Genomic DNA, 15,636 nt, shown 5'->3' with positions numbered 1-15,636 from the left:
AAAAGAAAGAAGTAAACATCCAACTGGAACAGGATGAAGAAACAGGAACTCAGAAAAATGAGGAGAGGCTTAGGAACCTCTGCGACAACTTCAAATGCTCCAACATCCGAATCATAGGGGTGCCAGAAGGAGAAGAGGAAGAACAAGAAGTTGAAAACTTATTTGAAAAAATAATGGAGAACTTCCCTAATCTGGCAAAGAAAATAGACTTCCAGGAAGTCCAGGAAGCTCTGAGAGTCCCAAAGAAGTTGGACCACACCAAGGCACATCATAATTAAGTTAACCAAGATTAAAGATAAGGAGAGAATCTTAAAAGCAGCAAGAGAAAAGGAGACAGTTACCTACAAAGGCGTGCCCATAAGACTGTCAGGTGATTTCTCAAAAGAAACCTTGTAGGCAAGAAGGAGCTGGAAAGAAGTATTCATGAAAGGCAAGGACCTACATCCAAGATTATTCTATCCAGCAAAGCTATCATTTAGAAAGGAAGGGCAGATAAAGTGCTTCCCAGATAAAGAAAAGTTAAAGGAATCCATCATCACCAAGCCATTATTATATGAAATGTTAAAGGGACTTACCTAAGAAAAAACAGAAGATCAAAAATGATGAACAGTGAAATGATGACAAACTCACAATTATCAACAACTGAACCTAAAAAACAAAAACTAAGCAAGCAACTAGAACAGGAACAGAATCACAGAAATGGAGATTGGTTATCAGTGGGGAGGGGAGAAGGGAATTGGGGGGAAACGTACAGAGAATGAGGAGCATAATTGGTAGGCATAAAATAGACAGGGGAAGATTAAGAATAGTATAGGAAACGGAGGAGCTAAAGGACTTACATGTACAACCCAAGGATATGAACTGGGGTGTGGGGGGAGGCCTGTGGGTAGGGGTGGTGCAGGAAGAAGGGGGATAAAAGGAGAGGGAAAAATGGGGACAATTGTAATGGCATAATCAATAAAATATACATAAAAAATTTTTAAAAACCTCAAAAATTAAGGGACTTCTAATGACTATTGAGCATGACACATAGTAAGTAAGGACTTAGTAAATGGTAATTGTTATGATTACATAAAGTAAAACAGTTTTACTTTTTCAAAAAGTGAAATGTACTTGTTGCATTTTTCATAATTTCAATTGTTGTTATTTCTCTGCAAGTAGATCAGCAGAATTGTTAAACATGAGGTGTTTTTCAGCAGGTCAGAGAGTTGATGAAAACATAACACGTTTCATACCATAACAGGTATGAAATTGTATGCTTTAAAAGCTTATTGGTTCCAACAAATTGTTACCATGGCCAGGTGTTATACCCATTCCTCCATGTGTTCCTGTTATAATAGGGTGCCTGCATGTTATGGTACATGGGTGACTGAATCCCATGTACCAGGTGAATAAGGTTCTGTAATACTAGTACCCTAGCTTCACTGAAGGAATTTGCCTTCTCTGCTCATTATTTTATTTGATTCATTCTTTGGTTTTATTTCAGGATCATACCTGTGATTATTAAGCATCTATTATGTAGCATTCTGTTGTTTACAGAATACATGATGACTAGCCAGAGGTCCTAGGTAGATATCTAAGACTTTGTGACTGTGGGATCCTGTTTCTTCCTCTTCTTTTTTAAATCTTCACCTGAGGACATTTTTTAATTGCTTTTTAGAGGGAGTGGAAAAGTATAGGGAGGCAGGGAGGGCAGGAGAAGGAGAGGGCAGGGAGGAGGAAAAGAGAGAGAGGGAGAAAGGGAACACTGGGGACCCAGCCTGCAACATTTCAGTGTACCGGACAACTCTCCAGCCAACTGAGCCACACTGGCCAGGGTAGGATCCTGTTTCTTATTTGTCTTTCATAAGTCCGTGCTTTTTCTCCAAGGGATCTTTGGTATTTTACACACTTTTATGCAGATAATGCTTGGAGGATTTTCTCCCACATTTTAAAATTATCTCTCTGTTACAGAGACCTAATAAAATAGGAGCCCTTACTACTGCATCTTTGTAAGTAAATAGTTTCTTTGCAGGCATATAGCTTATTTTCGTTTAATGTTACTTACGATAATTTAAAATTGGGGAAGTAAAAGTGTTATGCTTGTTTGTAAAATTTCTATACTTGAGGAAGTTGTAGTCATAACTTGATTTATAAGGCTTCCTTCAGTGTTCACTGTCCTTTGTATTTTTTTAAGTTGGCAAGTCACAGTTCACCCAGTCTCACAAACTACAATTCTGGGAGTCATCTCTGGTTCCTTTTACTCCACAATGTCTGGATCTAAACAGTCCCTGAGTTCTACCTGTTTTAAGCCATTCATTGTTTCTCCAGTTCAGTCCATCTTCTCTGTTTCTGCTGCCGCTGTTCCAGAATAGGGGCCAGGTACTGTTCTCAGCTCTCCCCTAACTGATCACCCTGCTTTAGGCCTGCCCCTTTCTTCACAATGCTTCTTCAGTGAAACCTGACTTCTTGTCAACCACAGGTTCAAGTCCGAGATTCTTAACATTACAATTATAGCTCATTCTTACCCTTTAAATCTCAACACAATACCTCCTCAAGGAGTTCCTGACCATCCTACCATGGTTTATATTACCTTTGAGGAAAAAAAAGGAAGAAAACCATCTTGCACATAGGTGAAATTTCCTCCTACTTCAGAAGAGCATAGTGACGGAGTATGAAGTCAAAGTGTGGAAACAGATTTAAAGTTCCATTGCAGTAAAGGTTACTAACATCTAAAGAATGAATGTGCATTTTTTTAAAAACTGTGTTTTGTTCCTAAGATGTTATTTATTTATTTTTAAAAAGAAAGGAAGGGAGAGAGAGAAAAAAGTGGAACATCAATGTGTGAGAGATACATCAGTCAGTTGCTTCTCACACATCCCTAGTTGGGGACCTGGCCCGCAACCGAGCCACATGCCTTGTTGGGGAATAGAACTGGCAACCTTTCCATTTGCAGGCTGGCACTCAATCCACTGACCCACACCAGCCAGAGCAAGAACGTATACTTTGAGAGGAGGATGATACATAGTGGTAACATACAGAAAATCTGGGAGTCATAAAAAAATTGGGAGTACCAAAGCATTGTTGGAGGTTTGTTCATCCCTAATGCCCAGTTCTTGCTTATCCCTGTTGTGTAGATAAATGTATCAGATTTAAACTTTCTGATAAACCTCCTTTTTATCAGAAAAAGTAGGTTTATCAGAAAAAGTTAAAGCTTACCTTTAAATTTTCTAGTCACAATTAAGTCCCTTTGCTCAATTTAGTAGATAGTAGTTGGCTTTATAGGAAGAAAAGCTGCTGTTTGTTCTCTCAGGTTAAATTTCTCGTTGTAGGTTAACACATTTTGGATTTATATACCGGTTTTTTTTTTGCTGGTTTGTGTGACTCACTTTTGGTAGTTATACTGGTATGGTCATGTTTCTTCTTGAGCACACTGCATTCACAAAGATGTGGTGCCCTGCAAACACTTCTTGGCAGCTAATCAGCCACCTGCTCTGGTAACACCATCCACCACGATGTGCAACTCGCTATGTCTCCTTTGATCAAATAGCTGGTGGAAACATTTTTCACTAGGCTTCTAAAAATATTAATATTTAAATGAATTGGGTAAATGGATGAGCTACTGAGTAGTCTCTTAGTATAGTAGTATTTTCCTACCATGTTATAATCCGTGGTTTTAATTACTAAGTACATTACTGTAAATTTGCTAGGTCTTCACACTCCCTAGCTTATCATACCCTCCAGTTTCAAGGAAAACATTTTGAATTTACTCTTAGTAAATTAATGAATTAGGGTTCAGAATTACATTGTGCTCTTCCTTCCTGGACACCCAGAAAGCCATTTATCAAAACCCTGCTATATGTCAGACATTGTACTGGATTATGTTCAATACTTTAAAAAATACTCTTGCAAAGTATTTTTACAGATGACAATGAGACTCAAAAAAGATTAAGTAACTCTTTCATGGTTACAACTAGGAAACAAGCATAGTTGGGATTTGAACCCAGAGCTATTAAATTTCCAAATTTCCTTCTCTTCAAGTATAGAGCACTTGCCCAGCACATTGAATTATGTTTAAATAAAACATATATATTAAATAATTACTTCTAGACCATGTTTATAAACCTGTGAAACTTGATTAAACAGTTATGCTGCATTTATTTTGGATGTTTTTCTTGTTTGGGGGATTTTTTTTAAAGAAGAGTATTGAAGATTTAACTGTTATTTACATTTAACTTATAGAGTTGATTTCTCTGAAATAAATCATTGCCTAGTTGTACTAACTTTCCTCTTTCCCAAATTAATTTCTACAAAATTAGTTCATGCCAAGGGTTTCCTTATTCAGTATTTGCTATTAAATGTCACTGCTTTTCTTTTAAATGGTTCATTTTAAAGGCAGAACCATTACCCAGCAAAATCTCCTACCCTTCCTCAAATGTAAATTCTGCCTGTTCAGCAGCAGCAGCAGAAGCTCTGCATTGTTTTCCATTGCAAGTGTGAGCTGAAGGGACAGACATTTCCACAACTTGGCGGGTGCACTAAGCTGTGATCTGCCCTTGTTGTATTATTAATGGCACAATGTTTTTATGTTGCAGATGGCTGAGAGCTAGCAAGGAAAATTCAGGACCATGATGGCTCAGTTCCCCACAGCTATGAATGGTAAGCAGTTTTGTGCTTGTGGGAAGATAACGAGGTTATGGGATTTTTTGGGCGGGTGAGGGGTTGTAGAGGTTATAAAATATACTTTTGTGATACTTTTCTCTCAGCTTCTAAGTGTAAAACTTAAAGTATTCTTGTTGAAAATATTTGGGCAATTTATTTTAAAACATTGCTTATAGCTTCTGTTAGAATATTATGCAGTGAATCCTGCAAGTCAGTATTGGCGTGTTCTGCAGTATCATCTGAAATGTGTGCTTGCCTTTGAGAGTTAAGAATAACTTAAAGCCACGTTGCGTTTGATATATAAAACTGGAGGACAAAAAGCAGACTGCTATGAGGTGAAAATATTGAAAGTGTTTTATTAGCATGGGGTGATTGTAAACTCATTGAGCCAATGAAGATTCATTTAGTAGTATGTATAAAAAATTAGTTTGTTTTTCTTTTACGTAGGATTATGTATGTCAATACACACAATTGTTTAATAGGAATAATTTTAAAAGAAACTAATTTCAATAATAAAATGTTTTAGAGCTTTTTTCCTGATTCTAGTTTTAATTCATTTCTCAAATACAAATTAACCACCTTAATAAGTATTAAGTTACTATGTATGCCATTTAGAATTAATTGAGAACACGTAATATGTTTTTAATCACTAAAGAAATCTAGGATGCTGAGTTGTTAATTTTGAGGTAAATTTTATTAGCTAATTATAAATATAAGGAACTAGTGAGTCCAGTTGATAATTCTTTAACATTAAAATTGAAAATATTAAAAAACATTAGAAAAAAAGAGGGAAGAATCACCAATGATTCTACCACCTTGAGAAAGCAGTTCTGTTTTCTCAAGCAGCAGGGAGGGAGGGGCTGGGTGGCCCCTCATCACCACACTGCTGTCCAAGTCTGTGGGTTATGCATATATGACCTTTGGCTAATCCCTTCACCCCCTTTCACCCAGCCCCCTCCTATACTCTCCTCCCCTCTGACAGCTCTCAGTCTGTTCCATGTGTCCATGCTTCTGTTTCTATTTTGTTCGTCAGTTTATTTTGCTCATTAGAGTCCACATAGAAGTGAGATCATATGGTGTTTGTCTTTTTCTGACTGGCTTATTTCAAGTGCTCAGAGCCACACGCGGCCAGCGGCTCCTGTATTGGACAGTGCAGACACAGGAGCCAGCATGGGTTCTTGTTTCCTCACCTGTAAAGTGAGGACACTGGTAGTGCCTGATTTATAAAGTGATGGTGGGAGTCAGCGAGTTACTGCATATAAAGTACCTGAAGGATTGTCAGGGCTCCAGAAAGGTGAGCCGCTTCCATCTTTGTCATCCTTTGTCGTTGTCGTCACGTTGGATCATCATGATCTCTCCGGAGTCGTACAGTAGCACACCAGTCTGCAGCCACACTGCTTGCCGTCCTAGTCACAGGAATCGTGACAGATTCATTGATTTATTTTATAATAAACTGATAAATGAAATAGGTTTTGTCCTATGAATGTAGTATTTATTTAGAAAGTGTAGGTTTAACTATTTTAGGTTCTTAGTTCTTTAGTACCTGTGTTTCTTTTTAAATCTAATCTTAAAACTTGTCTTTACGAGAGGACGTTTACAGAGTTTTTTAAAATACAGTCATTTAGGGCCAATAAACATATATATTTATGGAGTAAAATATTGGTTAATAAAATTATGTGTTACAGGTGTACAGTTTTATCGTACATCATGTGTTTATTGTGTGTTCACCACCTCAAGTCAAGTCTCCTTCTAAGTATTTGTTAAATCTATCTTAGTATTTCAAATTATAGTGGGCGCCTACATTTCTATGATATGCATTCCTGGAAACAACTTTGTAAGGGAGATTTTTATGTAAGGTAGGCAGCAAATATATCTGAGCTTAGACACCTAAACATACTTGGTTTCTCACTGACAGAAGAGGAGTCAGCTTGAGAAGGTCAGCAGTGAGGTGTGGGTGGTCATTAGCCATGTTGAATCTATAGCGCTCTGAAGGCCTCCTCTGAGGGCTGGTGTGGCCGCCTGTGCAGGGTAGACCACGGACAGCTTCAGGAGTGCCTTTTGTGTTCCCCCAAGTCCTGGTCCTGCTTCTCGTCTTGTTTTCTACCCCCTCTTTTATTCATTCAAGTGTTGATTCTTCGGTCACTTTTAAGTGTTTGCTCTGTGCTTCGAGCTCTGCTGGTTCTGGGGATGGAAAGTCCTGTTCCCCAAGGGCTCTAGTCTCGCAGAACAGATGGGCACAGAACAATTGCAGCACCTTTCTAAGTGCTCTGTGGAAGCGCGGAGTAGCCTCTTGAGAATCTGGAGGAGGAAGCAATTAATTTGACCTGCAGGTGTTAGTGACCTCCTAGAGGAAGTGACATCTGCCCTGGACCTCAGAAAGATAAATTTGAAAGAGAAGAGGGGGTGATGGGATGCCAAGGCAAGTAAAGGGAACACAAGTCACGGGATGTGAGAGGATGTTATGTTTATGGGATTTGGAAGGATTTATTTGTCTGGGACAGGGATATATTATTTCCCGCATTCCTTTTATCCTAGGTTTTTGTTTTGTGTTGTTTTTCCCATGTTAAATATTAAATAAATTTATGTTAGAGGTAGTGTCATAGTTATCATTTTTTCACCTATTTGATATATAATCAGTGTTTAGAATTTTTTAAAGGTGCGTTATTCCAAAGGAAAATTTGGTTGCTTTGACATGTAAAAGAGACCTATTTTTATATTTAAATGTCAGTTTAGATGCATCTCCTTTACATTTTGTTACTTATTTTCAAATGACAAAAGTAATACCAAAGTAATCAGGGAGGTAATGCAAGGTAGTAATTAACAGCATGAATATTGAAGTTATATTCTAAAGTACAAGAAAATTCTAGCTGCGTGGTATTAGGCAAGTTGTTAAACCACCCTACACTTCAGTTTTTCCATCTGTAATACATGTAAAACCTAGTCCATGGGAGTTGTGAAAATAAAATGTGGTAATATTAATATATGTAGCATGAGTGCTGGCCTAAAGTACTGTATTTTCTCATGTATAATACGTACTTTTTTGCCCAGATTTTTTAGGGAAAAATAAGGATGTGCATTATACATGGGCAGTACCCCAAATACCTTGTATCTGTTCTTGTGTTTTATAATTTGTTACATAAAGTTTCTTGTACCATAATATATTAAAAAATAAATGCTAAAATTCCTTTATAATGCAAAAAAGTATCTAAATACAAATAAATAATTGAATTAAAAATTAAAACAAGAATTTTTTCTGAAAGTTTGGGCGAAAAACATGGGTGCATATTATATACGGCAAAATACGGTAATGCTCAGTGGATAGTAAGTAGTTGCTGCTTCTACAAAGTACTACTATTGCCCTGCTAATGTTAGGCTTTAAAAAGCAGTGATAGAGAGGGAAGGTTGTTTACCCGAGATAGCCAGTCAAGAGTTGAAAGAGCAGTGTGGTAAAGGGGGATAAAAAAGTCTGTTTCTATTTGAGAAAAAGTGAGTTAGTTGAGATTAACTCATTTTTACAGGGTAGAGTTGAGGGATATATGTATCATCCTTAGGAGAAAGAATTTCCCAGGTACTGGACCATATGATTCATTTTGACAGCCACCAGGTGTTGCGTTTGGACAGCACTGTTGGCTAGCTGTCCAGAGTTAGCTGGGGGGGGGGGGGGTAGAGATGGAGCAGAATATTCTGCAGAGGAACAGAGAGAAGAGGGGGCAGTGTGCAGCCCTGGCCTATATAGGACTGTGGTTTTCAATCCTGCCTGGACACAAAAAACATCACCTGGAGAGCTTTTTAAAAATTAGGAAGTTTGTGCCTCATTCCCAGAAATTCTGATTTAATTGGTCTGCTGGAGTAGCTTTTTCCCCCTAAAGATCGCCAGGTGATGCAGTGGGGGGTTGAACACCTCTGGTGTAGGACATTGGCTAGTCAAGCATTGCCTGGGACTACATACACTATTCTTACTAGATAAGGACTAAAGGATGAAAAGGGCTCAACACTTGCCTAAGTCACCAAACTGGTAGTGTACAGGCTGGAGCAGAACCTCCACTCTATTTCTTTATTTCTTTATGCTTTGGTGTGCTGTTAACTGTCAAAGGAAGAGGGCAAAGGTGCATTTGGAGATGGTGGGAAGTTAAGAGACTGGTCTCATTTTTAGAGCAAATGGAAAGGATTGTTAAAATCATTGTTTGCTTGTTTTTCATGGTTTGAGAGAACCTCAGAAATGCTCAGGCTTAAGCCATGCTGTGTTAACACCTCTGCTAACGAGAAGAATTACCTTCAAGGCAGTTGACTCCTCTTCAATACAGCCCTAACTTTCTGACATGGTTGTCTTGTTCCTAATTTCTGTAAGGATAGCAAGTAACCATATTCTACATACCTTAAAAAATACTTAGAGTTGCTACCAAGTCTTCTTTAATCTTTGATTCCTCTGGCTTAATACTTCAGTACTTTTTAACTGCCTCATAGAAAAATATTTCTAGACCCCTAATTCTCTGGACCACCTTTTTTTCTGGAGCTGCTTTGTCGTTCCTATTGTTGTGTTCACTCATGACAACACCAAGTCTTGTTTCAAGGTAGTGATTTAAATTCTTATTTTCTTTTTTTCTGGATCCCATTTAAGTTACCAGAGAAAACCTTTTGTCTTGAATCTGAGGTAGCTTTAGGAAATAGAAAAGGCACTGTCAGTGTACCAGAAACTTTAGAGAGTTTCCAGCACTTAGGGAGCAGAGTAAATTGGGTTCAGTGTAGGCATAGGAGGTGCGTGTCTGGACCGACGCTTTCAGTAGAGCTCTAGAGTAAAGGAGGCCGGAGTTCAGAGTGGACCGGGGGACAGACGGCAAAGCAAAGGATTTCCTTACGCCACCAGTGCAGTTGGAACAGTTTTCCAGAGAATTCAATCTCAGACTTTGTGGATGCAAACAGAGCTCTAAATAAAATGAGGGGGGGCAGGTTTACAGAATGTAAAATGTGTAAAATGATGTTACAGAAATCAGTTAAAATCCTAATGAAAACCAAACAGGTAAGAACTAGCATGTCAGTCTGGAGTTACTGGGGGCCACAGACATGAGGGGAGTTTATACTAACCTCAGACTGTTTCCTCGAGGCATCCACTGGGTTTCTTGCCTGAAGGACTTGGGACTGTGAGAGAGACCAGAACAGGCCCCCACCTCAGTGTTGCAGGCAGCCGTAGGGGGATAGGCACAAAATGCCATGTGTTCTTCTGCATCCTTCTCTTCTATTAAGCACAAGTCTTAAGCTACTGGGGGTCACTGGGAGGGCATTAGCAAAGATCCCAAGGACACAGGCTGAGACATTGCTACTGGGGTACGGGGAGAAGAAAAAGCTCTCTACCACTGAGGAGGGGAAGAGACCTTCTTGGGCCTAAGATTCTATACTGGTACCACACAGAGGTGCTGCTCCTGCTGCTCCTGCTGCTCCTTGGGGGAGAAGCTGCTGGGGGATGGGCCTTCCCAAGACCAAGGAGGAGGAGACACAAAGAGGAGTTCAGGTGCCACAGGATGGAGGGGCAGGAATGCAGAGAAATCCACACCCTGGGGCCCAGGCGCACAGGGCCTGCCTAAGACTGAGTGTGGATCAGGATCAAAGGGAAGTCAAAGCCATCTGGTAAGGATGGCAGGTGCAGTAGCCAGTTGAACTGAAGGTGCTACCACCAGTTTAGGAGAAGTGCACCGGGACACTTTCCTTGGGGAAGAAGGCCCCAGGGCCAATTCTGAAAGAGTACAGGTCCTTAAGGCCCCTTCCACTCATACCTCTTCATGTCTAAGGTGCTTCCTCCTCAGATGCCTGGGTGTCGCCCTCTGCCACCACAACATCTAGGTGTCCTATTTGGCTGGAACCTCACTGTGACACATAAGGGTTAGACGCAAGAGGGTCAAGGATAGTTTTGTACATCAAAGCAGAGTTAACTTTGAATCATCTAGGTCCCATTTTAGCTGAGCTGCCTGAAGCTGGAGGATGATCCAACCAGGCCTCCCTGTGCTTGTTATTAGGAGAAAGAAAGATGTGTCATGTCTAAGAATGGTTAAGGTAGAATCCTGAATTTTCATGACAGGCCTGTATGTCCCCTATTGTCCCACCACCACCACCCTTCTAGTCTTCATTAGCCTGGAAACCCCTGAGAGGCAATGGCTTTCCCCTTCCGCGGATAGCACATTCAGTGGCCGAACTGTCTTATTTTTTAAGATGTGTGGACCAGGAGGAGATGATGGGAGTAGAGTCAGACATCAGTGCGTTGTAGAGTAGCTTTTGTGATAAATGATACAATCACTGCCTTAGTGCAAACAGTTCAGAAAGCTGAAAACAAAGTACAGGTTAGTTTTAAGGGCCACAATAATGTAGTCATCGTTGACTGATTGGTAACCTGAAAAAGTGTCAACTATTTGAGGCACACCAGTAGCCTGAGAGAAGGGTCAAAGATGCAATGTTAGTCTGCCAAGAGCCAAAGGGGGCAATGCCCTATGCAATGAGACCTCCCAAACCTCCCACCTCTCCCCATACACATTCTCACTCAAACAGGAATCACAAGTGGCATCCTCTGCATCACACAGAGTAGGATTTAATCAGCAGCTTCATTTCAGTCTAAATCAGAGAATGGGCCCTTACCACAGGGAGCTACATTAGTGACTCAGACCATTCAATTAGCAATTACAATTTGTTTTCAGTTTGCAGCTCCAAAGAGGATGTCTTTAATCTGTCAGTTATAATTTTCCAAGTGGCAAACCAAACAGATGGGCCATTGGCCACAGCCCAACAGTTTGAGTCTGCCACTGAACAGAATGACCGTGTCACCTTTTGGTCCTGCATAACTCTGAGGCTGAGCAGTCATGACAGCCCAGTGGACAGTGTCGGCTTCAGCTTCTGTGAACCATGAGTGAACTAGACCCAGGCATTTCGGGGAACCTCACTGATTCAGTAGCTTTGTCAGACAGTGGAGTAGGAATAGTTTCTCCTTAGAGAGCTAGCCGCCCCCACCCTTTTTTAAATGTAAAGCCAAGATGCCCGTGAGGCCAGGTTGTCTGTATTCTTAACTATATGATTTGTATTTGACAGGCTGGGCTTTTGGATTCTTTTCATCTTTTTAGTGATGGAATTCAAGTTCACCTACTCCAAAATGGGACTGGGAAGTGGCAGAGTCACTAGGTCTCCGTGAGGCAAGCACTGAGGCCCCAAAGGGCTGCTTCTCTTTAACAAAGTCTCCAGTTGGCAGAATCCTCAGTCACAAACGTTGTACTGTCTTCAGCACCCAGAGTCAGTTTTGTTGGGGTCCACCAGCTACTCCTGCTGATGGAGGTTTTTAGTTTAGCAGGGTTAATTTATTTGTTTTGACAAAAGTGCTACAGTTATGGAAATTGTTAACACAGTGGAAATAGAGTGATGGGTATATAGGGCCTCCCTACTATTTTGGCAGATTTTCTGTAAATTATTCCAAATTTAGAAGGTTATTTTAAAAAGTACTAGATGGCTCTCCATAACTTACAGGGTAAAAGTCAGACTCTTGAGAATGGTATTTAAGACTCTACAGTTAATTCCTCCCACCTGTGTCTTACCACGCACACGGTGCTGGAGCCGTCAGTCTACTCAGTGCGCTTCCTTGGCTTCTCACGCCCTGTTGTGTGAATGCCCCATCCCACCTCTTCACTTGGCAATTCAGACGGAGCTCCAAGGCTCTGCCTCAGTCTTACTTCTCCTACTGTCTCACTCTTGATGCGTCCAACTCAGTGTTAGCACAGCTTTTACATACAGGGTGGGCAAAAGTAGGTTAACTTTTTGTGAGTTGTGAGTGTGCAAAAGTTTATTCTTGTACTATTTATGAATTACTGAATTATTTATTTGTATTGCAACTGTAAACCTATGTTGGCCATTCCCTGTGTATTTCTACCTAGGATGCTTCACAGTTTAACATCTAAGTAAGAGATCCTTGAGGATGGGAATAATATTTTATTCATCTTTTTATTTCCAGTGAGTAGTATTCAGTAACTTTCAATAGATGTTAGTTGGATGAATGAGTGAAAAGCCTTAGGAGTGTGCTGTATGGTTCATGATAGAGCTTTCCTCTTTGGAGTCGCTCAGGTATTAAGTACTGTCATTTAAACAGACATTTGTGACGCATTTACATTTTAGAAGTTTATATTTTAAGCATTTTCATACATACAGTATAATTTCTTTGTCTTTCATTTATGTTTTAGGAGGGCCAAACATGTGGGCTATTACCTCTGAGGAACGGACTAAGCATGACAAGCAATTTGATAACCTCAAGCCCGCAGGAGGTTACATAACAGGTTTGTGTTTGTATTGTATTTGTGAATTATACTTTAATTTGTTTGCCATCATATTTGTATTATTAAATGACAGATTCATATCAAATGAAATATTGTCATTTACAACAATATGGATGGATCTTGAGAGTATTATGCCACGTGAATTCAGTCAGAAAAGGACAAGAACCATATGATATCACTTACATGCGAGTTCTAAAACAGAAGCAACAAACTATTAACTAATGACACAGCTGACAGCATGGGCGTTGCCATGTTTCCGTCAACTTCCCTTGTCCCCTGCGTCACACGGGGACCATGCAGAGATCCCAGAAGGATGCTACACATGCAGCAACTGCGTTGTAAGAAGGAACACTGAGCTAGAGGGAACCTACCGTGTTTTAGCACATGGTAAGCCAGCTTATTCTTTGTCCCAGAGGGAAACGTTACCCTGTCCCTCAAGGGAGCTCACTGCGAACCCAGTTCTGAGAAACGACCAGGTGGAGATCACTTAGTACCTTGCATTCTTGGCGTGCACAGCTGCACATACAGGATTGTGAGAGACCTGTGGGTGGCTGTCCTCTCAACATCTGGTGTTTTTTATGTAGAACTTTTCTAGGGAATAGTGTTTTTAACTCTGAATTTTATTAAGTAGAAATCTTATCAATTAAGACTTCAGTTATTGTGGACAAATAAGATGAATAATGAAATCTTTTATCACTGATTAATTTTATAACCAGTTGCGACTTTAAAACATCTAAGTCTTATTAATGAAATGTAAATAATGTTGTATGTGTATTTCTGTTTAATTTTTTAATGATTGAAATTAAAGTTATAATGAATCAGTAACATAATTATCATTACCTATTATTATTCACAGGCATTGGAGTAATTCGTTTTACTAATATGTTGCTTGATTTTTGTTTTTATTGCTTTCAGGTGATCAAGCACGTACATTTTTCTTACAGTCAGGCCTGCCAGCTCCTGTTTTAGCTGAAATATGGTAAAATTGTTTTGTAGATGATCTTAAATTATTGTATGGTTTTATTTTGTTTTTAATGCCATTTAACATAAAATTGTCTTTACTTGCAGTCTCAAACTTTTGTTATTTTGTAGTTTTATTTATTTCATCATCTCTAAGCCCAAAATTATTCCTTCTTTTCCTGTTCCTACCTTAAGTAAATAAATTGTGCCTTATAATACTGATAGTAACATTTGTTTTCTTAAATGAATTTGTGGTAAATACCAATCCCTACTCCATTTTCTTTCTATCCACTTGGAACACTCCCATGCTTGGCCAAGTGCCAGGCACATAGCAAGCATTCAATAAATATTTGAACAAGTGAATAAGTTTAGAAGAGTTATACTCTTAAATATTTTTTTTTATTTACACTGGTGGAACTTATCCCAGAGGTCCCTAGGTTCTATATAGAATGGCAGCATTTTATTAGCTGTATCTCTGGTCAATATTTCTTAATGTGTAGGTTTCAGCTTTTTGAGATGCGCACATACATTTTTAAATGATCAATGTGTGAATGCTATATCATGTTTTTATTTTATCATCGTCCTCAAAAGTAATGTTGATCCTACATATAGTCTGCCCACCCCATTGTCCTTGTAGGGCTCTATCAGACCTCAACAAGGACGGGAAGATGGATCAGCAAGAGTTCTCCATAGCTATGAAACTCATCAAACTGAAGCTGCAGGGCCAGCAGTTGCCTGTGGTTCTCCCTCCTATTATGAAACAACCTCCTATGTTCTCTCCATTAATTTCTGCTCGTTTTGGTATGTATTTACGGGTTTAATTAGCTGCATATGTTGGCATAAAATGACAATTCCCAGTCTCTAAGTTAATTTTCATGTCTGAAATAAGAAATATGAAACTTGCTGTCACAGCCAGGGTGTCCGTGTATCCTAGTCTCCAGGGACAGTTCTCATGTCTGTTGTCCTGGAATCTGGTCTGATTAGTGTGCCCTTTCATAATTCCCAGTTAGATGATAAATTGCATGCTCTCCTTTGTTATAGCTGATCCTAAATACTAGTCTTAATTAGTTTCCTCTATACTTTGTATGAGTAACAGAAAAAAATATGAACAATTTTAAACTCACTTGAAATAGTTTAATTTGGGGATAATTTGAAATTATACATAAGTAATAATTATTTTTATAAAGAAATTTCTTTAAAGGTTAATTAGCCAGGTAAGTTTAGGGCTAAAAGTTGAAGATTTGTGCTGATTAATTCACATATTCATCAGAAATAACCAGTTTTTCATTAATTTTCACTAGACAATTTCTTATTAATTGTACGTGAGAAGCACTCATTGGAGTGTCCAGTTAGACATCTCTGTGCATCTGAAACATGTCCCTGTATGCCAGATGGTACTGACTTCTTCCACTGTTACATTACAGTAAACTCGAGAGAGAAACTCAAAATCATTGTGTGACTGTATTTATACAACGTACTGAGTTTTCAGCAGTTTACTTAGTGAATGAATAAGAGTTGTCACTTTGTTCCTTTGAGTGAGGGTGGTTTGGCTCTGTGTGTGTGTGTGTGTGTGTGTGTATTGATTCAATAGCACTGTGTAATCCTCACACAAAATCCCACATTTGATCAAGAACTACATTCTCTCTGAGGACACTAATATTTCATTGGAAAAGGCTGCTTGATTTTGTTCATGATGCTGGAGGAGAACTATTAACCCCTTAGGAGGCATTCCCTTAGT

The 15,636-nt window shown here is 39.3% G+C and overlaps 1 protein-coding gene across 5 annotated transcripts in view; it reads left to right on the top strand.

Annotated features, from left to right (window-relative positions):
* ITSN2 (intersectin 2) overlaps positions 1–15,636 on the top strand; it is a 115,495-nt gene that overhangs the window by 20,113 nt on the left and 79,746 nt on the right. For all 5 annotated transcript variants that reach the window (XM_036027720.1, XM_028514540.2, XM_036027723.1 and 2 more), the window contains 4 exons: positions 4,575–4,638; positions 12,846–12,938; positions 13,854–13,917; positions 14,536–14,699. In XM_036027720.1, the coding sequence (XP_035883613.1) occupies positions 4,608–4,638; positions 12,846–12,938; positions 13,854–13,917; positions 14,536–14,699 (352 nt within the window). In that variant the 5' untranslated portion in view covers positions 4,575–4,607. Of the gene's footprint in view, positions 1–4,574; positions 4,639–12,845; positions 12,939–13,853; positions 13,918–14,535; positions 14,700–15,636 lie in introns of those variants that run through there.

The sequence above is a fragment of the Phyllostomus discolor genome, chromosome 6 (genome assembly GCF_004126475.2).
Source record: "Phyllostomus discolor isolate MPI-MPIP mPhyDis1 chromosome 6, mPhyDis1.pri.v3, whole genome shotgun sequence".
Taxonomy (NCBI): domain Eukaryota; kingdom Metazoa; phylum Chordata; class Mammalia; order Chiroptera; family Phyllostomidae; genus Phyllostomus; species Phyllostomus discolor.
This window is presented reverse-complemented; position numbering and strand designations above follow the sequence as displayed.